General features: G+C 47.2%; 1 protein-coding gene across 2 annotated transcripts in view; it reads right to left on the reverse strand.

Moving 5' to 3' along the window:
* Window positions 1-24,380, reverse strand: part of Gria1 (glutamate ionotropic receptor AMPA type subunit 1) — a 326,032-nt gene that overhangs the window by 78,259 nt on the left and 223,393 nt on the right. For both annotated transcript variants that reach the window (XM_005350036.3, XM_005350035.2), the window contains exons 8-11: window positions 17,633-17,737; window positions 8,546-8,656; window positions 7,409-7,615; window positions 2,784-3,154 (exon numbers count right to left, since the gene is read on the reverse strand). In XM_005350036.3, the coding sequence (XP_005350093.1) occupies window positions 2,784-3,154; window positions 7,409-7,615; window positions 8,546-8,656; window positions 17,633-17,737 (794 nt within the window). The remainder of the gene's footprint in view (window positions 1-2,783; window positions 3,155-7,408; window positions 7,616-8,545; window positions 8,657-17,632; window positions 17,738-24,380) is intronic.

Genomic DNA, 24,380 nt, shown 5'->3' on the forward strand with positions numbered 1-24,380 from the left:
AAGAAGTAAGCAGGTGTAGCTATTTTACTATCTATTAAAATAGACTTCAAACCAAAATTAATCAAAGTAGATGGAGATAGATATTTCATACTCATCAAAGGAAAAATTCACCACGATGACATTTCAATTTTAACATTTATGTCCAAAATGCAAGGGTACCCACATTTGTAAAAGAAATGTTCTAAAGCTTAAATCACATATTAAACCCCACACATTAAAAGTAGGAGACTTCAACACCCCACTCTCACCAATGGTCAGGTCATCCAGAGAAAAACTAAACAGAAATAATGGAGCTAATAGATGTTATGAATCAAATGGACCTAACAGTTATCTACAGAACATTTCATCCAAACACAAAAGAATATACCTTCTTCTCAGAACTTCATGGACCATTCTCCAAACTTGATCACATACTCAGTCACAAAGCAAGCCTCAAGATATACAAGAGAATTGATGTAACTTCCTGTATCCCACCAATCACCACGGATTAAAGAACAACAGAAACAACAGAAAGCCTACACACTCATGGGAGCCAAACAACTTCGCACTGAACAATGGCTGCATCAAGGCAGAAATGAAGAAAGAAATTAAAGACTTCTTGGAATTTAACGAAAATGCACAACATACCAAACTTATGGGACACAATGATAGCACTTCTAAGAAAAAAGTTCATAGCATCAAGTGCCCTCATGAAGAAGACATTCCAGTGGGTCCCTCAGAAGCCATGAGAATACAGTCTGTACTTCCTGTCATTCATGGATCACAGACACTCTGAGGGGCTGTCAAAGTCATGAGAGTGAAGCGGGTCGGGAGGGGCTGTGGCGAGCTGGTGAATGCATACGTCACTGTCATTCCGTTTGGGACAACCATTGCCAAACTTATATAGATTAAACAAAGCTGTGCCTGACAGAGGATCCAGTTTGTGAAATATGCACATGAGACCCTGGAAAGATGCAAAAACACTGGCAGCTGGACCACAAGGCTGCCGGTAAGTGGCAAGTGTCTGCCTCTAACGGAAGTGACAGTAGAGCAAGCTCTCACTGTGCGCATGTTCCCGTATTTGTACATTATGCCGACCCATCCAGAGCTATCTCTTCTCACTGTTTATCCAGTGGCTGGATTTATCTTTGAGCAAGCCCTTCCCCTGCCTGGTTTCTTCTGTCTTCGCCTTGTGTTTGCCAGTATTGGCTGAGTATCCAGTCTCACACCTTCTCGCCCACATCACCCCACCCCCTCCGACTGTCTTCTTATTTAAAGAAAAACAAGATTAAAACGGTGAACAGTGAGGCTTTCCAAATTATAAGTCAGACAAAGTGAGTTCTGGGGAAGGCTGGTTAGGAAGCCATTAGGAACATCGGTGCTCATTAACACTCAAATGCAAATTACAGATGGAGGTAAATATGCCTCTAGACACTTTCATGAGAGCTGAAATTTATGCGCTAATACTTTAGTAGATCCCTGGAGGCCAAAGTCCAAGCCATGCTTCTTTGACTGATAATGAGATGTGGTCATCTACAAGGGAGTGACAGACACAAGGGAGCTCACGGGAATAGGCCATGGGAGTAGACCACGCAATGTTGCCTTTCTCACCAGGTCAGCTTGAGGGGAGGTGGTGCAAACATTCTAGAATGTAGCCAAAATAATACTACACATAAAAACAAGATGTCAGTGAACCTGGGTGTTAGTTGGTAGTTCTCAAACTGTGTCTTTCTCCCCTTCCTTTATATACTTCCTCATGGCTTCAAAAGTATTTTCCTAAAATAAACTGTATGGGCAAGTCTAATACACAAAACAGTCAAAAGTGGGGCCACTGGGGTTCTGAATATATGAACCATAAGGAGCAAGTTTATAGTGCTGCTGGAATTAGAATTCTCCTCAAAAGCAGAACCAGAAAGAGAAGAGTTCTTTCCCATTGAGAAAAGAAAGCCAGGGTCTGTCTGGATAAAGTGACTTGGCCAATGCCCCACAGAGAGGGTATGTGCTGGATCCAGCACTCCATTATACAGGGACAGTGCTCAGCTCTGTCACCAGGGCAACGTGGCCTTGGCAACTTTGTGAAAGCAGGGTCTTGGGAGTTCTGATCTGCTTCTGTGTGCATTCAGTTAGAGGGTGTCTCCCTGCTAGGACCATGGTAGGTGCTCAGAGAACGTTGGTTGTACCAAACCGTCCTCCAGTCTTCCTCTGTACTTGTCATCTCCAGATTATCAGTCACAATGCCTGTGTCTAGACAGCACATCATCCAGTCAGCAGACAGCAGGCCTAACCATAGAAGCATCCAGAAGAGCCCACAACAAGCAAACAACAGTTGACCAAAACAATAGTAGAAACTTAGATGCAATGAAATCTGGAAAGAATTCTCAGTGTGTGTGTGTGTGTGTATGTGTGTGTGTGTGTGTGTGTGTGTGTGTGTGTGTGTGTGTGTGATGTGCACATGTATGTGAAGGAAAGAGGTCAAAGTGCCATTCCTCCTCAGGAACCACCAACCTTCTGAGTCAAGAACTCTCAGGGGGACAGGAGACTCACGGATCCTGGCTGGCCAGCCAGTAAGCCCCGTGATCCTCCTTCTCTGCCTCCTCAGTCCTGTGATTACAAGTGAATACTATCACTTTCAGCTTTTTAACATGGGCTCTAGGAATCAAACTCAGATCCTCATATTTGCACAGCAAACACGTTGCCAACTGACTACTTCCCCAGCCCTCATCCCCACTTCTTGCATTTCTAATAGTTTTTCATCTCAAGAACATTATAACATTAAGTAAAGATGCTAAAAAGAGTCAACTGACCTGGGAGAAATGTCACATCCTTGCTGCATGAAGGCTCCCAGAGAGAACCAGAGGCTGTTGAATATGCCGAACTCGTTTGACTGGTCACTGGTGGTCTGGTCTCGTCCCTCTTCAAACTCTTCGCTGTGCCATTCGTAAGGGCTGAACCGGCTGACCAGGAAGAGGACGACGCTCACTCCGATGTAGGCAAACACAATACACATCCAGATCTCATAGGCCAGAGGGTCAAGAAAGGAGAAGACACCCGGCTTGGACTTCTGTGGCTTCTTAATCATGATGGAGATTCCCAAACTCATGAATGGCTTGGAGAAGTCAATGACCTCCTCCCGGACCAAGGTGATGGTCAAAGGGGCCACCGCGACATCTGCTCTCTGAAAGGATCAAATCAAATCAGGTTCAGTGGAGCTCAGCAGTTCTTTCTCTTGTTTCTGTCTTCCGTGTGTGTGTGTGTGTGTGTATGTATGTGTGTGTAATTGCTTTCCACCTTGTTTGGGAAGACAGTGTTTCTCACTAAACCTGGACCTCATTGATTTTTTAGATTGACTGGCCAGTTGAGCCACTGCTGTCCTCTGGCTTTGCATCCCCTCCCCAGAGCTGGGATTGCAGGCATGCATTACAGCACTGGGCTTTTTACATGGATGCTAGGAATCCACACTCAGGTCCTCATGCTTGTTTAGCAAGTGCTTAGTGAATATATTTTATCTTAAATGATATAGAAATGGCATAGGACCTTGTTAAGTGCAACGGCTCAGACATTGGAAAGTATTTCTGAGAAATGGACCATAGCTTGCTACTTGACAGAGGAGTTCATTCCACTCTCTGACAGCTCCACTTGCCATCCTCATTCCAGAAGAAAGGGGCTGGCTGCAGCTTGTGTTTATCCAGTGGCCAGGCTTCCTTCTTGTGTTCTGAGACCCATCCAGGCCAGGTACCTGGGCTGGTTACCTAGGGAAGTAGATACAATCCTTCCTCATCATACCCTACTCCCAGGCCTGAGAGAGTTACTTGGGGATGCCCTAGACCCATGGGGCTCAGTGAGAATTTACCCTGAGAGCTGGGGTCTGCGCTGAGTTGCACAAAGGATGACCCCAGAGGCTGCCGTTTGGGTCCCTCAATTCAGGGCTTACACTGGGCTTCTTGGAAACGTTTCAATACATTCCTCTATCTCTAGAAACACATGGCAGTTGTTTTGTTTGCTTAAGCCAGTTTGCATCGGATTTCTTTTACCCACAACCAAGATTATCCTGGCTAAACGAGAGGGTGACGGCAAAGTGAACCCAATAAACATTTATGGAACGATTTTGTGTAAGCTCTTGGATGGAAGCTGGAGTTAAACCATGGTCCCCCATATTCAAGAGTTATAAGCTTGTGGAAGAGGTTATCATATCACACACACACACACACACACACACACACACACACACACACACACACACGGCACGCTTATCAAGCCTCCAAGGCAGATGGGACACTGCAGGAGAAGAGGAGGGGTCTATCAAGCTGGAAACCCAGGGATTGTAGCATGCAAGAAGTGACATGTTAATGTGGCATTGCAGAAAAGACAGAATTGGCCTGATGCTCTAGTAGGGAGTAGTATTCCAAGAGGAAGGAACCGTGTGAGGAAGGGCCTGGTAGTGACAAAATCCAGGAAGATTGCTAGAAGCTACAAAAGTGTTCAGGGTTTGAATGCTAAACCTAGCCTGTTGGAAAGCAGGGAAGAGTGCAAGGCTTGCTCATCTGTCCCTGGGCAGTGCTGAGACACACCAGACAGCCAGAGTACAGCAAAAAGGGGCAAGAACCACAGAAGATGGTCTCGGTGAGACAATTTGAGAGCTGGACTATATGGGTCAGCACTCCCTCCACAGGCCTGCAGCAAATGCTCCCCATCCTCTCAGGGAGCTGATCTCGGGGGAGTCAAGGGGTTTACAGGAGCCTTGCAGCTCAGAGAATGGCAGAGTTGGAACTCAACCCCGGGAGTCTGTCTGCAGGTTTTACTCTTTCCGCTCCCATTGTGGACAGACAAGGAGATGGTCCCAAAGGTTCAGCATGTGACCCCCCTCACTGAGAATGCCTGTGGCTCATTTCTCAGTTCCTCTTAGCTTCACAGCCTCGGGTTTGGATGGGGTGATGTTTACAGATGCGGATGTCCTTGTGGAGAACGGAAGATAGAGCTTTGGGTTGTGACCGCTGTTATTGGCCGTGTATCCTTAGACAAATCAGCTAACCCCAGAGCCTTTGTTTCCTCCTCTACAAAGTGCAGAAATGATATTCGCCACCTTATGGGGTTGAGGTGAGGACGTCACAGATGAGCACAGCACTAAGCATGGCACAGGGAATCTGAGAGGGTGTGAACTAGTTACTACTGCAGACAAGAGCCAGGGAGAGAGCAGACACTCTCAGACTCCTAGCGGCCCCTGCTTTCACAGAGCAGGAAGCTTGGTGTCCTGTAAGTTAGTTTTTTTCTTTCTTTCTTTTTTCTTTTTAACCCCACTGGTGGCTTGTGGTTGATAGATATTTCCCTAACATCCCTCATTTCTCTCGGGGGAATGAATTGGGAAAGATGAACTCAAGATAAAGGTGAATTGTTTTATGCTCAACATGACTTCCCTGGGAATCGGTTTTCCCTGGCAGAGGGACAGGTCTAATGAAGAGGGCAGAAGACCTTAGGCTTAAAATGAAGCCTATGGCGATGACTCCAGGTCTCTGGAGGGTGGATGAGCTACTGCACTAGCTGCTGGCACTGGGGTTGTGCCCTTGGGATGGTCACATATTGCTTTGCCCAGACCGCGGTCTTTTTGACAAAGAGAAGTGCAATACAGGAGGTGAAGGCGAAGATGAACATTGGCGAAGGTGAGAAGTTCAGAGCAATTGCCATGGCAATGACCTTAAGAGAGCAGAGGAAGTTCCCATGGAAACCAGCCTCCAGATGCAGCAGGGCCCATCCAGCTCTCTGCTTCATTGACAGAGTTTCCAAAGTGAGAGACATCAAGGGAAGAAGAAAGGGAGATGTGGACGGCTTTTCCCAACCCACTCTCTATCTTCACAAGTGGCCTTGAAAGCCACTTTTCTTTAGAATACCTTCTTTGTGCCCTCTCTCCCTCCTTTGGCCAGGTATATACTTCACGGCCATCATGAATCCTCCTGCCCTGACGTGGGACTGTGAGACTCACAATCCTCTAAAGTGACCAATTCCATTTGACCATCACCTGAGTCAACCCGAGGCACAGCGTGAGTTTCAACTCAAAGATGCAGCTGGCATTTTCCAGTCCTATAAAGGAAACCTCCATGGTCCCTTTCTTGCACCGTACGGGAACTGACTTTTGTTATTTTGCTGTTTTTTCTAAGATAAGTTTTCTAGCCCAGGCTGGCCTCAAACTCATCCAGGAAGAGGCCAGACTTCAGACCTTTATGTGCCCACTTCTGGAAGGCTCGCATTACAGATGTGTACCATCATGTCTAGGGTATGCAGTGCTGTGCACTGAACTCAGGGCCTCGTGCATGCTAGACAGGGACTCTGTCAACTGAGCCACCGTCTCTGCCCTTCTATTGCCCTTGCTGCTCTACTTGAGAGCTGCCAATCATCTCCTGGTGCTGACTGAGGCAGCCCACACTCTTGCCTTGTCATTTGTGACTCAAAATTTTCTCTGTGCAATCCCACCCAGAGAGGTCAACCCAGGGTTTTCCTGACCTTCCCCTATTTGCCGCTCCTACCATCCTGCCATTTATACCTAGGAACTCCCTGGCTGCCCAGCTCTCTGTCTCTATGTCAATATAACTGTTTTCCAAGTTCTTCACACCCAGAAGGGCTAGAAATCTCTGCAGTCTCTTCTGGGGACCATGTAATTTAGACTTCTGAGTCCTCTGCTCTTGATCTGCTCTTTACCATTGTCTCTTTGACCCTAGGCCATGTGCAAGGTCTGGGAGCCTTGGCTTCTCACGACTCTCCAGACACTGCAAACACCACTAGCCATTCAGTGCCTGCTCAAGATGGCTTCAATTTATCGATGCTTTTTACAGTAGTTGCCAAGGGGTTTGCTTTAAGTGTGGTGTACCACATAGATGGCTTGGGCCTGCTCTGAGCACACAAATCACCTTGAGGCAAAGTGAGCCGCAAAGGAGCAGAGACGAGGTTCTAGAATGGGAAGCCGGGGCAGTTTGAAGGCAAGCCTCACCTGTTCTGGGGGGACAGAAAGAGGACTTGGAAAAGTGTTCTGGAAGGGGCATCAGAGGTGGAGGATGGCAGAGGAAGCTCAAGGGAACAAAACATGAGAGGATACTGGATGACCAGAAGTTGTAAAAGAGATTACAGAAAAGAGTGAGCTTGGACCAAGATGCATCTAGGCTCGGTGGGAACCACACGTGACTCTTAGTAGATTAGTATGAGCTTTGTTATCTGCTGAGAGAGCAGACCCTGGAGCTGTCTACGCTGTCACCTGTGCTGGACGATGGTCAACTGAAATGACAGACACTGAGCTAGGTTGAGGGAATTAGGACCAGGGATTTGGATTCCCATGTCTTAAAACAGTAGATGACTTTCTGTTAATCGGGGAGTCAGTTTTTGCATAGAGCCACTGAGCTAGCAAATGCATTCTTTCCTCTGTCCTTCCCGTACCCCAGGCACTTACTCCATAGACCAGCTCTCCCACCATGCCATTCCAGGCCTTTGTGTCAGGGTCCCGGGCTCCGTATTTGCCATCACTGACGATCTCGAGTCGGTAGGAGTAGCCCACATGCTTGGCGATCTCTGCAGCCAGCTCCACGCAGTAGCCCTCGTAGCGGTCGTTGCCCTCAAACTGGTTGGCATTCTTTTTGAGCATCACATAAGGATCTTCCTGGTGGAGAAAGGGGACAGAGGGTGTGGCCTATGGGTGTGGCTGCGGGTGGGGAGGACTTTGACCGGGCACAGAAGGATGCTTCCAGTGTTGGTTAGCACTGACGAGTCTTTCTAACCCCTTAAGACGTTTCCTAAGTTTCTGCTCCTTACTCAATTATAAACTTCTTGGAAAAATAAAACAAGTTCTGTTAAAAATAAGAATATCTTATCACAGTAACAGGGCTTTCCAAATTATGTTCTTTGTGTAATTTTTTAAAAAATTATTTTATGTGCATGAGTGTTTTGCCCGTACGTATGTCTGTATGCTGCACGTGTGCCTTGTGTCGGAGGAGGTCAGAAGAGAATGTTAGATTCCCCTAGGGAATCGGACTCAGGCCCTCTGCAATATATTTTTAAAGGTACCTCTGAATAGATTTTAGATTTTTCACAAGTTATTGGACCACAGCAGTCTTCTGTGTCCTCTGTGTGTTAATCTGCGGGAGAATGTGGCTTCTATTGAAGGAGGCACATACAGAAACTAGAACAACTTAGGGACACCTTTGTGTTTCATATATGGTGCAAGTGGCTCAGAAGATCAGATGTGGCTTATCCAAGGATGCTGGGTGAAAGTGGATCTTAGAGATGCTGAGGGAAAACAAGAATCAAGCCCTTTCCCCTGTCTCTGTGGTTTCATTATTATTACTATTACCATTGCTATTACTAATGTTGTTGTTGTCTTATGAGACAGTCTCACTATATAGCAGAGGCTGGCCTGGAACTCTTCCCTCCTTCCTTCCAGCTTCCTGAGTGGGCTGACAAGCATGCAAGCAAGCATGGCTGTGACTGACTAGCTTCTCCATCTATGGCATAGCCTTGGCAGCTAAAGTGGGGTGTGCTTGGGTATGTCTAGCTTGAGCTTCAGGTAAACCCAAAGAAGGAGTATACTCACAAGGATTGTGGTGACGATGTAGGTTCTATTCTGGACGCTGGAGTTGTCCCCTCCAGCCTGCGCATCGGTGGCTGCAGGGACAAACTTATCGTCTTCATTCCAGTAACCGATCTGTTAACGAGAAGAAGGCAAAGGCACAATCTGAGGGGGAATCTTGGAGCTGGATGTGATGACACACTGATCGGTGTACCAGAGTCTGGGGTGCTGTAGGCAGAAGCATCAAGATGTAAGATGGACCCCAGGTCCTCTCTCCATCCCCAGCAGACCTCCTTATAGTGGTGACTAAGCCCAGGAATTGTTCCTCTGGGAGGACAAAAGTTCAGCTCTTTATTTATCGAAACTGTATAGGACAGTGAAAGTGAGGGCTGAGGAATTGAATTCCCCGCAGCTGTTTTCACAGCCAATCCATACATCCTTAAATATTAACTATTTCTACAAACCTAGTCTAAACTGTAGTTTGAGCCACTGGATTAAATACTACCCTCATTTTTAACGTTCCTATATTTTCCTTTCCAGATTTCACTTCCTGGCAAAATCCACTACGCTCCATTTCCTGTTGGTCTTCTAATTGTTACAATACTAAGTCATGCTCAAGGTAAATGTGATTTGTAAGGACATGGAAAACTTTAAGAAACTTTGCTTGATCAGCAGCTGGTTAAGGTACAGGGTTCAAAAAACTTTGGAGCATCAAGAATTAGCTGGAAACAGAAACCTTTGCAAAAGTGCAAACCAACTGTCCCTAGCAGCTAGCCCCCTGTCAACACCCAGCTTTGTGGTCTAGACAGGAGCAGAAAATAACTGCTTGGGGGAGCCCGGGGGGCATGCACAGAAGCAGAAGTAGCCGCCTCAAGGAGAAAGCGGGTATACAGAAGTAGTCCATACACTGTACTCAGAAAAACCAACCCCCTTGACCCTGAGTAAACCTGGCTTGTGGTTTTTGCCTATATAATGTCAACCCCAAATGATGAAGAGGTCTCTTCCCTACTGCGCTGTGTCGAGTAGTGGTGTAGCCCCAGCCTGGTTGGAGAGCGTGCTGAATAAACCTTGCTTTTGCATTCTGGACTTGACTGGATTCCGATGGTGGTCTCTGTGGGGGTCTCAACTTGGGCACAACAGATCAATTTCTAAATATCAGCAGGTTATTAATACTTTGTCCAAGGTCTTTCAGAAAAGTTATTGAATTCCAATTACGTGCAAGGCTCTGAGCTGAAACACTTCGTGGTATGCAACAGGTTGAGAGAGTTGGAGAGACATTGAGGAGGGGGTGCGTCCCCTAAGAACATCATTTGAGAAGACGCGGATCACACAGACTCACAGTCCAGAAGCGCTGGGTGAGTGAGCAGGTGACAGACGACTTCAGAGAAGTGCAAGGCTACAGTGCGATGCTGTGTGTGGAAGGGATGATTCCTGGGCTTGCCCAAGCCTCCCAGGTCAAGGAGGATGATAGCCCTGTTGTGGAGGCAGAAGGCTGCTGACATAGGCGAGTTCAGTGGGCTCACCTGGGAGAGCAGTGGGCATGCAGGTCTAAGTAGCAGAGGATATGAAGGCTAGGCCCAAGCAGTGGAGACTGTTCGAAAAGCAACAGAGAACCATGGAAGGGTTGGGACAACAGAATGACCTAGCTAACATATGCACACACATATAAGAACAGAACACACACAGATGTACACACACATGCACACATGTGCGCACAGCACACAGCAGTCACGTGTGTACGGTATATGCACAGATAAGTGCGTGCATACACACACATGCACAGACACACATCTAGCCTGCCTATACCTCTTTCTCCTGCTTCTCTTTTCTTCCTCCCCTTCAATACACCTTCCTTCTCTCCCCTCTTCCTCTTCCTCCTTCCTCTTCCTCCCTTCCTCCCTCTCCTCCTCCTTCTTTCCTGTTTCTTTTTCACTTTCCCCTTTCTCTTCTCCTCCTCCTCATCTTCCCCTCCCTGTCTTTCTTTCTCTTCTCCCTTTCCATCTCCTCCCTCTCTTCCTTCTCTTCTCCTCATCTTCATCTTCTCTCTCTCCAGGCAGCTAGGTCTGTCATTTTGCGGGATGCATATACAAATGGAAAATGATGGAGAGCTGGCAGTTGACAGGCAGGAGGTGGAGAGTGAGCAGCCCTCTCAGCATCCAGAGCACAGTGCAGAAACAGAGACACCGTCCACAAAATGTCTGATTTGTGTGGCCCTTCACCTTGATGTATTTCCCTGGACATCAATGGTTTCTTTATGATCTCCAGCCATTCACAATGGCAGCTATACACACGTTCTTGCTTTGGCTCAGCGAGTTTTCTACCCTCCCGTTTGTTCACTTCCTGAGGTGGTGCAGCTGGGCAGTGCCTGCTCTCGGCCTGGGACGCTGCCCAGTCATCTACTGCCTGCAGCAGCTCTTATCACTGAGGGCTGGGATGAGTTTGCTGGTAGTGAATGCGTCTTGCTCTTCTAAATGCTTTTTATGTTTTATCCCTTCCATCCCCATTAAAATCCCATGACATTTGCCAGTTTTCACTCCTATATGAAGTGTGAGGACACTGTGCTGTGGAGAGGTAATTTCCTTAGGGCCTCAGGATAGCCATGGTGGTGCAAGCTCTGGAAGCTTCCCCATTGCATGGATTATAGATATATGCTTCTGAACCTGGATCATTTTTCCCATGGGTTCTGGGGATCAGATTCATGTTTTCCCAGCAATCGCTCTGTTGATTGATCCATCTCCCCAGTCCTGAACAAGCTTATTTTTTTTCCTAGTTAGTAGTCTCATGGGAAAAGAAGACCTGATCTTGTCAGGGTTGGTAGAGACATCTGGAGGCAAAGGCTCAGGTTCACACCTCCTGTGAGCCAGCAGACTTATATGAATATCAGGCTCCACAGCTGGATGCAGAGGAAGATGGCAGAAGTGTCTGAAGAGGCTTTGGAGACGAGAGCTGTGGGCTGGATTACCATATGGCACTTTGATTCTCTACAGAGAAGGTGTAGGGGCTTTGATTCTATCTGAAAGCAAATCATCGTAAGTAGTTTGGTAAAGATTGGGGCGCACTGTTCAGGAGAGGATTTAAGAAAATTCTAACAGGGTGAAGTCTTCTCCTGGGGCCACTTATTATTTTTGATCTCCTATTTTCCATCTGCCTCTAAAGATGCTTTGAAGGTCGGAAATGAGTCCAGATGAGAGAGCGGGTATTCTTAAGTGGATGAAGTTTAAAGAGCAGGTGATCACAGAACTGCGGATTCACTTGATCTCTCTTGCAGCCATCAGGGTGAATTTGTCCATGGAAACCCCAGGATCGCCTTTGAAGCACCAGCTCCCAACTTCCCCCAATGAGGGTCGTCATAACTAGTTGCCTATTGTGGCAGAGATGGCTAGCTGACCCCCAAACAGTCTTGTTTGCCTTTCATAGTGTAGAGATAGCGGGAAGGGGCTCTCCAACTAGAAGTGCATGCTGTTTTGCATCGCATTGGGAGGAACCCTTGTGTTCTGGTGCATGGAATGCTGGGAGGGTAATGTGTCTATTTTCCAGACCGATCTTTCCCAAGTTCCCCGTAGTGTTTCCATTTTCTTTCTTCCCCATCTGTTTGATAAACGCTGCCATCAAGCAAGACCCTAGTGGACAGGGATGGCTTCTTAACACCCAACTCTCGGCTGAGTCCTAGGGCCAAACTTCATTGATCTTAACTCACCAGCCTCAACTTTGAAAACTTCTTCCAACTGGGTTTATCATAGTTTGCTGGAATGTATGTTTCTTTGCTTCGAATGAAGCAGAACACTTAAGTAAACAATGACAAGAACTAGACATTGACTAGACAAGAAATTGATTTTCCCTGCACTATAAGAGGTAGGTTTTGGAGCTTAGCCCCCACAGCACTCAGCGTTAGCCAAGCTAGCGCATCTAAAAGGTTGACGTTAATACACTTTTTGCAACTTTATCTCAGACTATGGCATAGGGAAGCCTGCTAGAATGATAGCAAAAGGAATATGCAAGGAACAGAGCAGCATCTCCCACGCCCAAAGGCAAAGCAATAAGCCAGAGAAAAAGAGCAGGCGTTGATGCCTGGGGCTCTGTAGACTGAGGTCAGGAGATGCACTGCATTTTTTGGAGGTAAGAAGCCAGTGAAAATTTCTAAGCAGTGTGATTTTGTTGTATATTTGAAACATGCTTCCCAGCTCTTAGGCTGGAAATGTGGTCTTTGTACTAAGGTGGGACCACAAACAATCACCTAATAGGATCCACGGCAGTGAGGAAGCTGGTGGCCAGGGCAAGGAAGCTGGCCAGTGAAGATGAGGCAATGACGGTATTCAGGTCATTATCTTAGACTCAAAATAGTTTGTATATGAAAAGTTGGATGCCAGGGACTTCAGACTTCAAGGAGGCAGGTGGAATTGAAAGCCATGAAGTCTACAGGAATGAGAAAAATGATGGAGATACTGGTAGGAATTCCGGTCATTGTAATTTTTCCCACCTAGTTATGTGCAAGGCCTGAACTGAGTACAAACTCAGGCTAGGGAAGGGAGGACTCAAATCGAATTGAAAGGGGTAGATGTCAGACGCCATTAGTAAGCACTGAAACAGCCAGCCACATAATCAATAGGCAAAGGCGTTGTCTCTCCATTGCTGGTCTCCTGATATGGGACTCTGCAGCGGAATACTCTGTAACCCCCTGTGGGTGGCCAGTAAGAGAATGTGTGATTCCATCCCAACATGACAAGATGTTTCATTTCAAGAAACCCAGATGTCATACATATAAGTGGGACTTCATAGGACTAGACAACACTAGAGCCAGGGCCAAATCTGCTCTGTGGAGCTCCAAGTTTGTTGGAAGAAAACCTAGCAAGATAGCATCTCAGTGGGATGTCCAACTGCAGCAGGATTGCCTGGGGAGCAGGCTGGCCCTGAGTCAGCGGGATACAGGTAGGATTGGAGTTTCCCAGAAGCCCTGAACCAGGAAGAGAAACACAGGGCAGGTAAGGCCTTGCAATGTCCCTGAAACTAGCACAAGGTCACTCTTGAAAGCTGTAGGCATTCATTTGCTTGGAGTCTGATTGAGTAGAAGTCCTGGAGGCAGGGATTCAGAGGGATTGATTTTCCGAGAGGCAGATCCCTGTAGACAAAGAACGTGTAAGACCACATTCTAAGAAAGGATTTAGTCACGAGAAAGTGAGTTTCAAAACAGCCTGGTGATCAGAAAACCAGGCACAGCCATTTGCTCGAGGATTTGAAGGCTGCCCATTTAGTTGTGTATGTTCCTGTGTGGTGCAGACAGAAGTGGTGTAAAGTCTCTGTGGCAGACAGAGAGGAATTTAAAACACGAGCCAATGGATGTGGGTGAATGACCCTGCATGCCCGAGACTGTTTTCCTCAAACTTGTGCTGTGGAAAGGTAGGCACAGTCTCATTTGATCCTTTGAAGTAACCTCCTCCTTTTTTCCCTCCATCCCTCCCCACTCTTTTCCTTTCTCCCTCTCTCCTTCTCTCTCTTCTTCTCTCTTCTTCTAAGTCAGGGTCTCACGGCATAGACCAGACTACCCTTGAACTGATAGTGATCTTGTCTGAGTGTTCCAAGTCCCAGGATAACCAGTATCCCTCTCCTGCCTCAGAGATGATGTGACTGAGGTCAGGAAGGCTGAGTGACATGTTCAAGGTCACATAACCAGTGCAGAGTAAAATGTTATTTAATTACTGGTTTGCCTGTTCTTAGAACCCCAACTCTTCTCCCATGAAAGTCCAGAAAACTGGGGAGGAAGCTTTGAACTCATCTCTAGCACTGAGCCATCTCTGCTGCAGGAATCTGCATGCCTCTAGGCAGGGCTTGTGTAAAGAATCTCATCTGTACAGGGAGCTGCTTGCTCTAGGAAGTTCTTAATGAAGCCAAGGTCTAGAGAAGACAGAGTCTTCTCTGGGCAGAGTCAGGGGAAGGCTCAGAGTCACAGCAAAGGTCCTGTAATGACTGGCAAGGTCACACCAAAGGCAGTTTATGTATGAGGAAGGTCTCTGACTCCACTTCCATAATGAACCGTGGTCTGGTCTGGAGGTGATCAGTGTGCCTGGAATGAGGAGCTGGTAAAAACACGACCATGTGGAATTTTTCAAGAGTTGTCTAAAATGCCAGAACTGAGAGGAACAGGAGGCTACTCAGCCAAATCCCTCCCACGTAAAGATCCAGACCTAGGTAGGCTTAGCAACTGTCAGGTGGCTGACCCACAGCTGGATGGTGTCTGATTCTCTGCCCGTCTATCCCTTACACTGCCCCCTTTCCGCAATGCACTGCTAATACTAGACAGGAAATTGGCTTCATTTAAACAGCTCCCACTCCCTGGGGGAGTGAAGGATTCTCATCAGCAGCCTTGCTAGTCTCTTGTTTGTAGCCCAAGCTGATCTTGAACTTCTCCTGTTCACCTGGCCTCACTTTCCCTAGTGCTGAGCTTACAGGCCTGTGCCACCAGATCAGGTACAATCTCCATGTTTTAATGATACAAACGCATGGCTTTGATGCATTGTACAGGCATCAAACTTGTGCCACTGGCAAGTGGTAACAATAGTCACTGTGACAATTCTGAAGTCAGCCCAGGTTCACGGAAACTGGTTTTCTAAGAGCAACTATCTTGACTGTTCCAGACCTTTGCAAACTGCCTACAGCACCCATGTTCCATGGTAAGGCAAGAGTCATAGCTCTTCCGAGGGTCTGAAAGAACTGTGGCCAGGGAAGGAGAAGGAGGTCATGTGCCTGTCGTCTCTTCTGCGTGCAGCAGGATTCTCCTAGTGTACCTTTGAACCCCAGCACTGCCCTGATTGTGTCCCCTGGATCCTGTCAGCCTTGATAGAAGCTGCAAATAAACAGGGGATGGGGAGTCAGGGCCCCTGAATTTAGTGTCTCTTTAGCTATGGCTCTCTGGGACATTGTGAAGCTTAGGGGCTTTTCTGCCTCAGTTTACCCATGGAGAAATGGATATGTTTCATTTAGGTCGATACTAGATAGACCGGGTATACGCATGCTCTGAAAGAGTTGAGGATGCCGTCTCAGACTGCCCAGATGTCGGTGTGTGCATCTGATGAACACACCACTGAGCTAATCTAGGCACGACGTGCTCCCATTTCAGAGATGTGGAAGTTGAGGGTTAGGATAATCAAACACTTTCAGAGAAGAAATGACCTTCTCTAGAAGCAGGACTTGGGAGCATCAAGCTGACAAAACCAAACTCTTGGGGTGGGCAGGCTAATATTGCTGGCCCTGAGAGATGTCCCTATCGCATACACGGAGTTTGACCATATTCTAGTAAAAGGGACACACAGCTGACATGGAGAAAGGAGCTGGGATAATCTGGGTGGGGTCCACCTAGTTTACAAGCCATTTAAAGCATACGAGCCTTCTTTAGTTGTGCTAGGGAAACAAAGAGACATGTGGTTTCTGAGCCTGTGTCTAGAGATGGTGCTACAGGGATTGGGAAGTGGGAAACCTTTAGAAAAAAGTTGGTAAATAAAAAGAAGCCTCCAGAAAAGAAGATGATCCTGCCAGCACTTTGACTATGTAATCCATCCATGTACATAATCATAAGGTGAAATATTTGTGTGGCTTGAAGTCCTGGTTTGTAGCAATCTATTACGGCAACTGTGGAAAATCTCACAGCCCTAATGAGCCAAGACAGCTAGGGAGTACAGGTGGGTTCTATGGTGAAGAAGGGTGTCTGGGCTTGGGAACCCAAGAATGCTGTGTCCTCAGAGCTATCTAGAATCTTCTGCAATGGCACCAATACTCTGTGTCTGCACTGTCAGGGGTGACACCCAGGAGTCACATGTGACTGTGTAGCACTTGACAATTCTTAGATTTTAATCCATTAAAAAGTTAAATTTCAATAATCTGTGTGGCCAAAGTGAGGATATGTAACACAGCCTTGGAAACACAGAGGCCGCCGTGTCTCAGACATGGTGCCAGCTTTCCAGGGTCCAGAGCTAGCCTAGCATCTAGAACTTCCAAACACTAGGGAGTCTTGAGTCATCTCAATGAATCCATGAGGTCAGCATTCTGGTGAACTCTGTCTACCTAGCTCAGAGATCTGCCCAGATCCCAGACGAGAAAATGGAGAAGCCGGGCTTTGGTTCTAGCAGCTCTTCATCAGCTTCAAAACCCTCTGCAATGCTTTCTTGCTAACTTACCACAAGGAAGCAGACATGAAGAAGGCTGAGGGCAGGGGAGACAGAGGCTGCCAAGAGACAGAATGCAAGCAGCCAGGAAAGCTGTCTCCAAGGACAGCAAGGACCCTTTGCTCTAAGTGCTGAAGGCTGAGGCGGTATCAACCTAGCAAAAGACAGCAGCAGGGTAGAGAACCCATCCTCCCTTGGTAGGGGAAGTGTCCGGGGTGGAATGGAGCACATGGATTCAAAGAAGGAAGATTGGCTGGAGTGGTGTGAAGGAAGTGTCAAAGGTCAAAGGTGGAGACATTGACATTGGCCAAATCACAGTGACTCTTAGATTTTAAGTGAGAGCCAAGGATCTGTACTTCATCTTCAAAGGTCTAATATGAATATTAACGTTATATACACAATGTGTTTTTCACGTTGACTTCTGTGGAGAAGAGAGCATGGCTGTGAATAGGTGTAGGCAATCAGAAGATGATTAACCTCACCAATAAACATTCTATAATTCTCCAGAATCCAGGAATATCACTGGCATGCTATACACATCTATTGCTTTGTATCTTCAGGGTCTTAAGAAAATGAAGCCAAATCTCATTTTATAACCTTGGCTAGTCTCAGACCTACAATTATCCTCCAGCCTCAGGCACTCAAACATTGGGGTCCCAGGTTAATGTGAGTATGCCAGACTCCTTCTTTGCATTTTCAGAGTGTTTTTCTGTCCCATGAGTCTCAAGCATTGTTAGAAAAAAATATCGGAGTTGCATCTCCATTTTAGAGAGGGAATCAATTCCCAGAAACAAGACCTGACTCTCTCCAAACCCCAAATGACAAGTGGCAGAGCCTAGAAGAGTCTAGAACACACAGCGGCCTGAGTCTCTTCAACGGTATAGGTGAGGTGGGTGTCCAGGACCCTCATTATTGGCCTGAGCCTCCATTCGGTCGAGTCAGCCAAGGTGGCCCTTACCTTGCGGATCCCGTCATGCTTCATTTCGATCACGTGGAGGGTATAATTGGTCCGGCGCCCTTTCTCATTAAATTGCACATTTCCGGTCAAACCTTCGAATCGTACCTGCAAACAGAGTTAGATGGTGAGCAGGGAAGCTGCTAACTCAGTAGCTTTGTTTCATGTTTGTTCCCATGTTGTTTGGTTGCTTGTGCTTGTGTGGTTTTGGTTTGATGAAATGGTGTCTTAAATAGCTCAATCTGTTTTTTTTTAATTTATTTATTTATTGAGGATTTCTGCCTCCTCCCCGCCACCGCCTCCCATTCCCCCCCCCCCCCATCAAGTCCCTCTCCCTCATCAGCTTGAAGAGCCATCAGGGTTCCCTGACCTGTGGGAAGTCCAAGGACCGCCCACCTCCATCCAGGTTTAGTAAGTTGAGCACCCAAACTCTGGTTTTAAACTCAATAGGAACCTGACAAAGATGACCTTGGACTCCTAACCCTGCTGTTGTCTCTACTTCCTTAGTGATGGGATCACAGGCAGGCAAGCACACAGAATAGCTTACTAGTTGGGAGTCTGCTCGACTGGGCTGGGCACACATCCTCTCTGAGCAACGCACCTAACAACCTGTTGGTAACTTAGGACCCCTGTCTGCATCAAGTTCACACTTATCTGGTTTAAGGCATGGAAACAAGTTAATGCCCTCAGCAACCTCTTCCTAATGCCCTGTTTCTGTTCAAACATGTCTTGGAAACACCTCCTGAAACCAAGTAAGATGGACCAGTCTTGTCTAGATTGGTTTAAGGGTACATGTGCAGTAAAGCAAGCTGTGTTCCTTTGAAGGAACTTTTAGGGGGAATCCCCTATTTACCCTCTTATGCCTACACACTATTGTGTATGTATGTGTGTATGTGTGTACATATATGGTTGAGATCAGGTACATGATGGGGAGGGACACGCACAGTGAGCAAAGACCTATTAATCTAAGTCTGTCTTCCAAAATAGAGAACCTCCAAAATGGCACTCCTAGTAACCTAACTCTGCCTTCCTCTGAACCCCACAAAAGGAAGACTGAAAGATAAACAGGGACCTCAAGTACCCTCACACACACGGCACACTGATGATTCTGACAGTGTACCTCTTTCTGATCCATGCTAATAACTCTGCCTTAAGGAAAGTGTTCTTGCTACTTTACAGTCTCCGTGAGCTTTTGTTTCCTTCTCAAATAACCCAGCAAGATCCTGGAAACACCCAGTCTACATATCCGCTATCATGCCCAGCATTTGTTGATTCTTCTGCTGGAGCAAAACCTCAAACCCCAAAAACTCTACATGTATTAAAGTTTGAAGGAGGCCATAGGCTGAAATTCCCACCCCGTGTTGTGGCTGGTATAAGCACGGAGAGGACTTCCCCACCTAACTGGGCACAGTCTCTCCTATTGCTTCAGGAAAACACTATCAGTCAGCAGAGGGCATGCTAATGGGACATCTTCCCATCACCCTTAGCCACACTCCCTTCGCAACCCACCTGCTCAGATGAGCAACTGAAGGTGGAGAAGCAGAGGGACCGTGGTGCCACTGCTGGTGAGTCAGAAGAAGACCCCACACTGGAATCCAGGCTCAGAACTGATGCCTTGGATGTGACTGGAAAAGGTGCCTTAATACCTTTGTGAGTTCAGGCAATAAAATACCTGCATATCTGATGGCCCGGATTTGACACTAGTTTCCCCAGTGATACCCAGGTGACCTTGGGGGATTCATACTTTTCACTCTGCAGGTTACAAAATTCCTGCCCCATCTACCTTAAGAGACACAGCTAATGCGCAAGTGCAGTGGAAACCAGAGTGCACCTATGGGTACCTCACATTCAGCCAGAGTGGGCAGGACTTTATAGATATCTCAGATGCCTCCTGCATCATTTCTACCGGATCCCAAAATCTATGGCATGGGAATTGCCAGGCTGAACTTGCACGGATTTATACCTTCAGGTTCAGATTTCAGATCCAGTAGGCAATATGGAACTGAGAGCCCATTTCTCTGTAGAGACAGAGTAACCCTTAAGCTGAGGATGAGTCCAGGAAATAAAGTCGTAGTCCTCAATGGTGACCCTATGTCCTCAGATCCTTCCTGCCTATGAGTGCCAAGGTAAGTAAGTCTCTCTGACAATATAAGCATTGCTTATATCCTCGCCTTCAATAGCTTGAATAAAAGGCACGCAGAGTTTTCTTTTTTCAGACAGCAGTCAGGAAGGATAGCTGGTGTGTGTGTGTGTGTGTGTGTGTGTGTGTGTGTGTGTGTGTGTACGTGCCTGCCTGTTCTGAAGCTGACCCTTTCATCCCTTTCTGGTTTGAAGTCTCAGTAGGGAGGCCATGACAGGCCCCAAACACTGAGCAGATTATACAAGCTCTTTGCTCTCTCATTGGCAAGCTGGAGATTTCGCCACTCCTGGAAACGTCTGGACCATCCTTGCTTGCCAGAAAGAAGACAGAACATGGATGCTGACAGAGAATGCTAGAGAGGAGTCAGTGACTTCACTTTCTTCTTCCCTTGGTTACTGTGGTGCTTTCAATGGGAAATGTTCCCCATAGGCTTGTGTATTCGAATACTTGGCCTCCAGTGGCTGGCGCTTTTTGTGGAGGTGTGGGTGGTACAGCCTTGCTGGAGAAAGAATGTTGCTGGGAACGCATGCATGCCTCTTGGTCATGATGGACTCATCCGTCTGGCACTGGAAGCCCACATAAAGTCTTCCTTCTGTAAGTGCTGTGTATTATCACAGCAATGGAAAGGGAACTCATACAGCCACCTGGCCCATGCTCACCTTTCCCAGTGGTTCAGGTTCAAGGTGTGTACCTTGGTTGCTAGGTCTCAGTTCAAGTCATTTATTTAGACAGTGATGGGAAAAATGTTTGGATGACTGTATGGTAGACTATCTTGATCATACAGGAAAAATCACCACTGATGATACAAATAGGCACCTGTTCTTTGGCACTAGTCTCAGATATCAGTGAATGTTGTGCAATTTTTGATTGCATTTTAACACTCCCGAGACTGACAATAAAGTTTGTTTTGAATGAGAGGGTGGAGCTAGCTACTAGCTGACCACAATTTACCACAGAGATTTTGGAGGACTGAGGACAGATAGACACAGGAACGAGTATGGTGGGGCTTAGGGAGGGTCTTAGCCCTTTTGGATGGAGGAACACAAGAGATAGGAGGTCACTGATCACTCTTCTCTAATCATTCAGGTTCCTACCCCAATCTGACTGCTGAAATGGAGGAGGCAATTGATTATTCTTGGCCCCAGATTCATGGGAGTCAGTAGATTCCTGGAGTAACTGATGCCCTTCATGGCTTCTTGGGGGAAACCTATGCCCTTGGAGGTAAACCACAGTGCGGAAGGATGGGAGGAGACACATAGCAGAGCCCCCAGGATGTCAGAACAAGCGGAGGCTGAGTCTGTGCCCCAAACCCTTTGTGAGCATGGGTAGAAGAAGCGTCTAGAAACTCATCTTTGGAACTACTGACCTCATTCATGATTCTGTGCTCTAGTCGGTCAGCCCTCCCAACTATAGGGTGAGTGAGTCAGGCTGACACAGCCGGTCATCTCCCCTTGCTTCCTCTCCTGGAACTCTTGGGGTGGTCCTTGTCTCTGCCAACTGCCTTCATGAAAGCTGGAAGGTTTGGCTTGGTTTTCCGGTAAAGGGAATTGGTGCCAGCTCGGAGCTGGCCTCCAACAGGATGCTGAGGTAAATGCTTTCCTTCCTGCCCAAGAGCCGTGGTTAGTGTCTGCTATGTTAGACATGTTAAAAGTCATTATTCAAGATTTCTGTTAAAGCCCAATTAGGAGTGCTGTTCTTCCCAGGGTGATTGCTCCAGGTACAGGGTTCCTTGCCATCAGAATTTTCAGTGGGTGAGAGATTTAGGTTAAGTTCCAAATGGATGACAAAGGGGCACAGGCAACAGGAAATTTATAGCCAAAGACAAAGGAGGAGCCAGTGATGGAACATTGCTGTGAGGAAACCTAAGGAGTAACGGGGCTTCTTAAAGTCCTGGATGAGTTAAGCTATTAGGATCCCGCTGAAGATGGAGCCCTGCTACACATTGCCTGAGGGCTGGTGATGGGTGAGTGACTGATCCTGAGGCCAGGTTCTGACTGGCTTCACTTAGCACATTCTCTTCTTGAACTGCTTCCCTGGAGAGATCACGGAAGGGCTAGGTAGAGGATGAGGTGTCTCGCTACAGCTTGACAACCGAAGAGTACTTGCCAGTTGTCAATTTTATAAGTAACAAATCTGGTTCCTACTGTGCTCTCTGGTCACTCAGTGAGGTACTACACTAGATGCTCAGGGCCCAGCTCTCCGTCATGCTACATCACAGCTATCCTTGCGATTATTTTCAGGGTTTCACTTCCTAGCATGTTAGCCTGTCAGGCAGGTTGTTCTAGACTCCAGATGGCACCATTAGCTCCATCTTAGCTAGAGTGGGCTTGGCCCTTTGTACTGCGTGACCTTTGTGTGACTCAAAGGCTACAGACACAGGAGCTCTGGAGCAGATCCCTGGGTTCCAAAGCTTGGATGCCATTAGGATTTACCTAGGCGCTAGTGCATCTGTCCTCTGATGGTGTGACTATCTAGAGGAAAGGAAGGAAAACGGCCGGACAGTGGCTAGGTGAAGGCTCCAGGAGACAATACTATAGAGTGGAGTCTACTGGGCCCCAGGGTAGGCCTGATGCATAGAAGGAGGGGCCCTGGGCAGTGGTCTGGTTCTACCTCTGTGACTAAGCCTCTGTGTCATCAGGGAGTCATCACAGGGCATCTGGGTCTACCATCTCATTTATAAAGGGAGGCGAAAACCACCCCAGTGATTCCCAAGGTCTCTGCTATCAATAAACTCTTGATTCTAAGATGATTCACAGAGATTTGAAAAGGAGTCTGTTTTAGACAGATGGACTTAGTGAGAGAACATTTTGGTTTGTTTGTTCGCTCATCAAAGAGACTGAAGGAGTCTCTCGTGGGTTGGACTTGACTTTTTTCATTGTCCCCAGTGTTTAGTCCCACTTGTTCCCTGGAGTGCACAGTCAGCTTTTGTGAGATACCCATGAAAGGCAGGCACACATGTGTCTCAGTTCCAAAACAGAGTTAAAATATGAGCCTTCACCATGGCAACGGACTCTCTCCAGTCCTGCTAGGGCAGAAACAGAGGATGAGTGTATATTACAGCAGAAAGATGTGAGTTAGACCATCATGGAAATAAATGCACTCTCCGAGATTTTTTTATCTCTACAATTTTCTGTGTAACTTTTGTTAGGTAGAAACTAGAAATACTCCTGCCTCTGCCTTCTGAATGCTGGGATCTTGGGTGCTGCCTGAGTGGCCTCCTCCTCTTCATGGGAAAGAGATCCATCAGAGAGCCTGATGGGTATTCTGAGGTTGTTCAGAGAGACCTGGGCGTTGTTTTTCTTGCTTCCTGATTCAGACCACTGCCTGTCACGCCACGTTGCCTCCTGGGCTTCATCTCTGTCATGGTGGCGTCAGACTATGCTTTCAGGGATGTCATTAAGATGGGAGAAGCAGAGGAACTGGAAGGTTGTGGCACCAAGGGCGAGTCCCTGGGACCATCTGAGGCCAGCCTCACATTATAGACAGAATCTGTCTCGACTGCTGTCAGGAAAAGCATTTTAAATAAGCTGGGAATGAACGCTGACTCTTCGGTAGTCATTCTGGAACCTGATTGGTGTCCGTTGTCACTGCCTGGTGACCTGGGGGCTGACCTGCACAGAGACACAGCTGAGGACCTAGAGATGCCAACTGTGGTTGGACGATCTGCTGCCTCACTTTGGTCTGGAGGACACGACTGAATGTTCTCCAGCACACAGGGCTCTTCATCAGGCTGGGGAACACCCGCGAGGCTCTTTTCTGATCTTTCTCCAGGCTGTGAATGTTGCCAGAGCCGTGAACACACGGATAAACATTTTGTGTTCATGTCTCTCATGTTTCCATGTGCTCCTCTGCCCTGGGAGCCCAAATCCACCGTCTGTGAATGCAGGCTTAATAGCGGAGCTGACCTCACCCAGGGAATACCATTGGCTGGGAAAGGTGGGTTCTATAGGACAACCGTACAAAATATTTCCACTATGGGTTCCCCTCTATGCCCATGCTTTGCCATTCCCTTTGCTTTTAGTGTAGCCTCCTTCCCACCATTTCTTTGGAAATACAGCCTCCATCGGGAGGAACCAGAGGCAATTCTGTGAACCAGCAAATTGAGAACCACAACATGTGCTTGCAGTACTTCTGGAAACTTCTAGGACCTCCAAGAGTATTCCAGCAGTGGGGAGATCCTCAGAAACTTCTAAAGCAGGAAGGTCAAAACAGACCCATGTATACCACTGCCTCACGCTGCTGTCCCAGCAGGCATATTAGCAATTGAATATTTATACTGTCCACTGTGGAATTTGGATTCTGCCTCCAAGTCCTGTGCATAGGCAATCAATGGGGCCAGGCGTGATTTTCTATTCTTGTTCCCTCGCTGTTGGAGTGCAAACAGAATTGATGACTACAGTGCTGAGACTTGAGAAAGTTGGGTCAGAAGGCTGAGCAATAGAGCCTGGAAAAGTGCACCAATAGGAAAGGTGAAGAAGTCAAGTCTAGGCGTCTGCTTGCAGCTCAGAGCCAACCCTGAGCCTTTCTTTTCTAGTTTGTATGTGGTGTGTGTGTGTGTATGCCTGTGTGTGTGTGTGTGTGTGTGTGTGTGTGTGTGTGTGTGTGTGTGTG

This window comes from Microtus ochrogaster, chromosome 7 (genome assembly GCF_000317375.1).
Source record: "Microtus ochrogaster isolate Prairie Vole_2 chromosome 7, MicOch1.0, whole genome shotgun sequence".
Lineage (NCBI taxonomy): Eukaryota > Metazoa > Chordata > Mammalia > Rodentia > Cricetidae > Microtus > Microtus ochrogaster.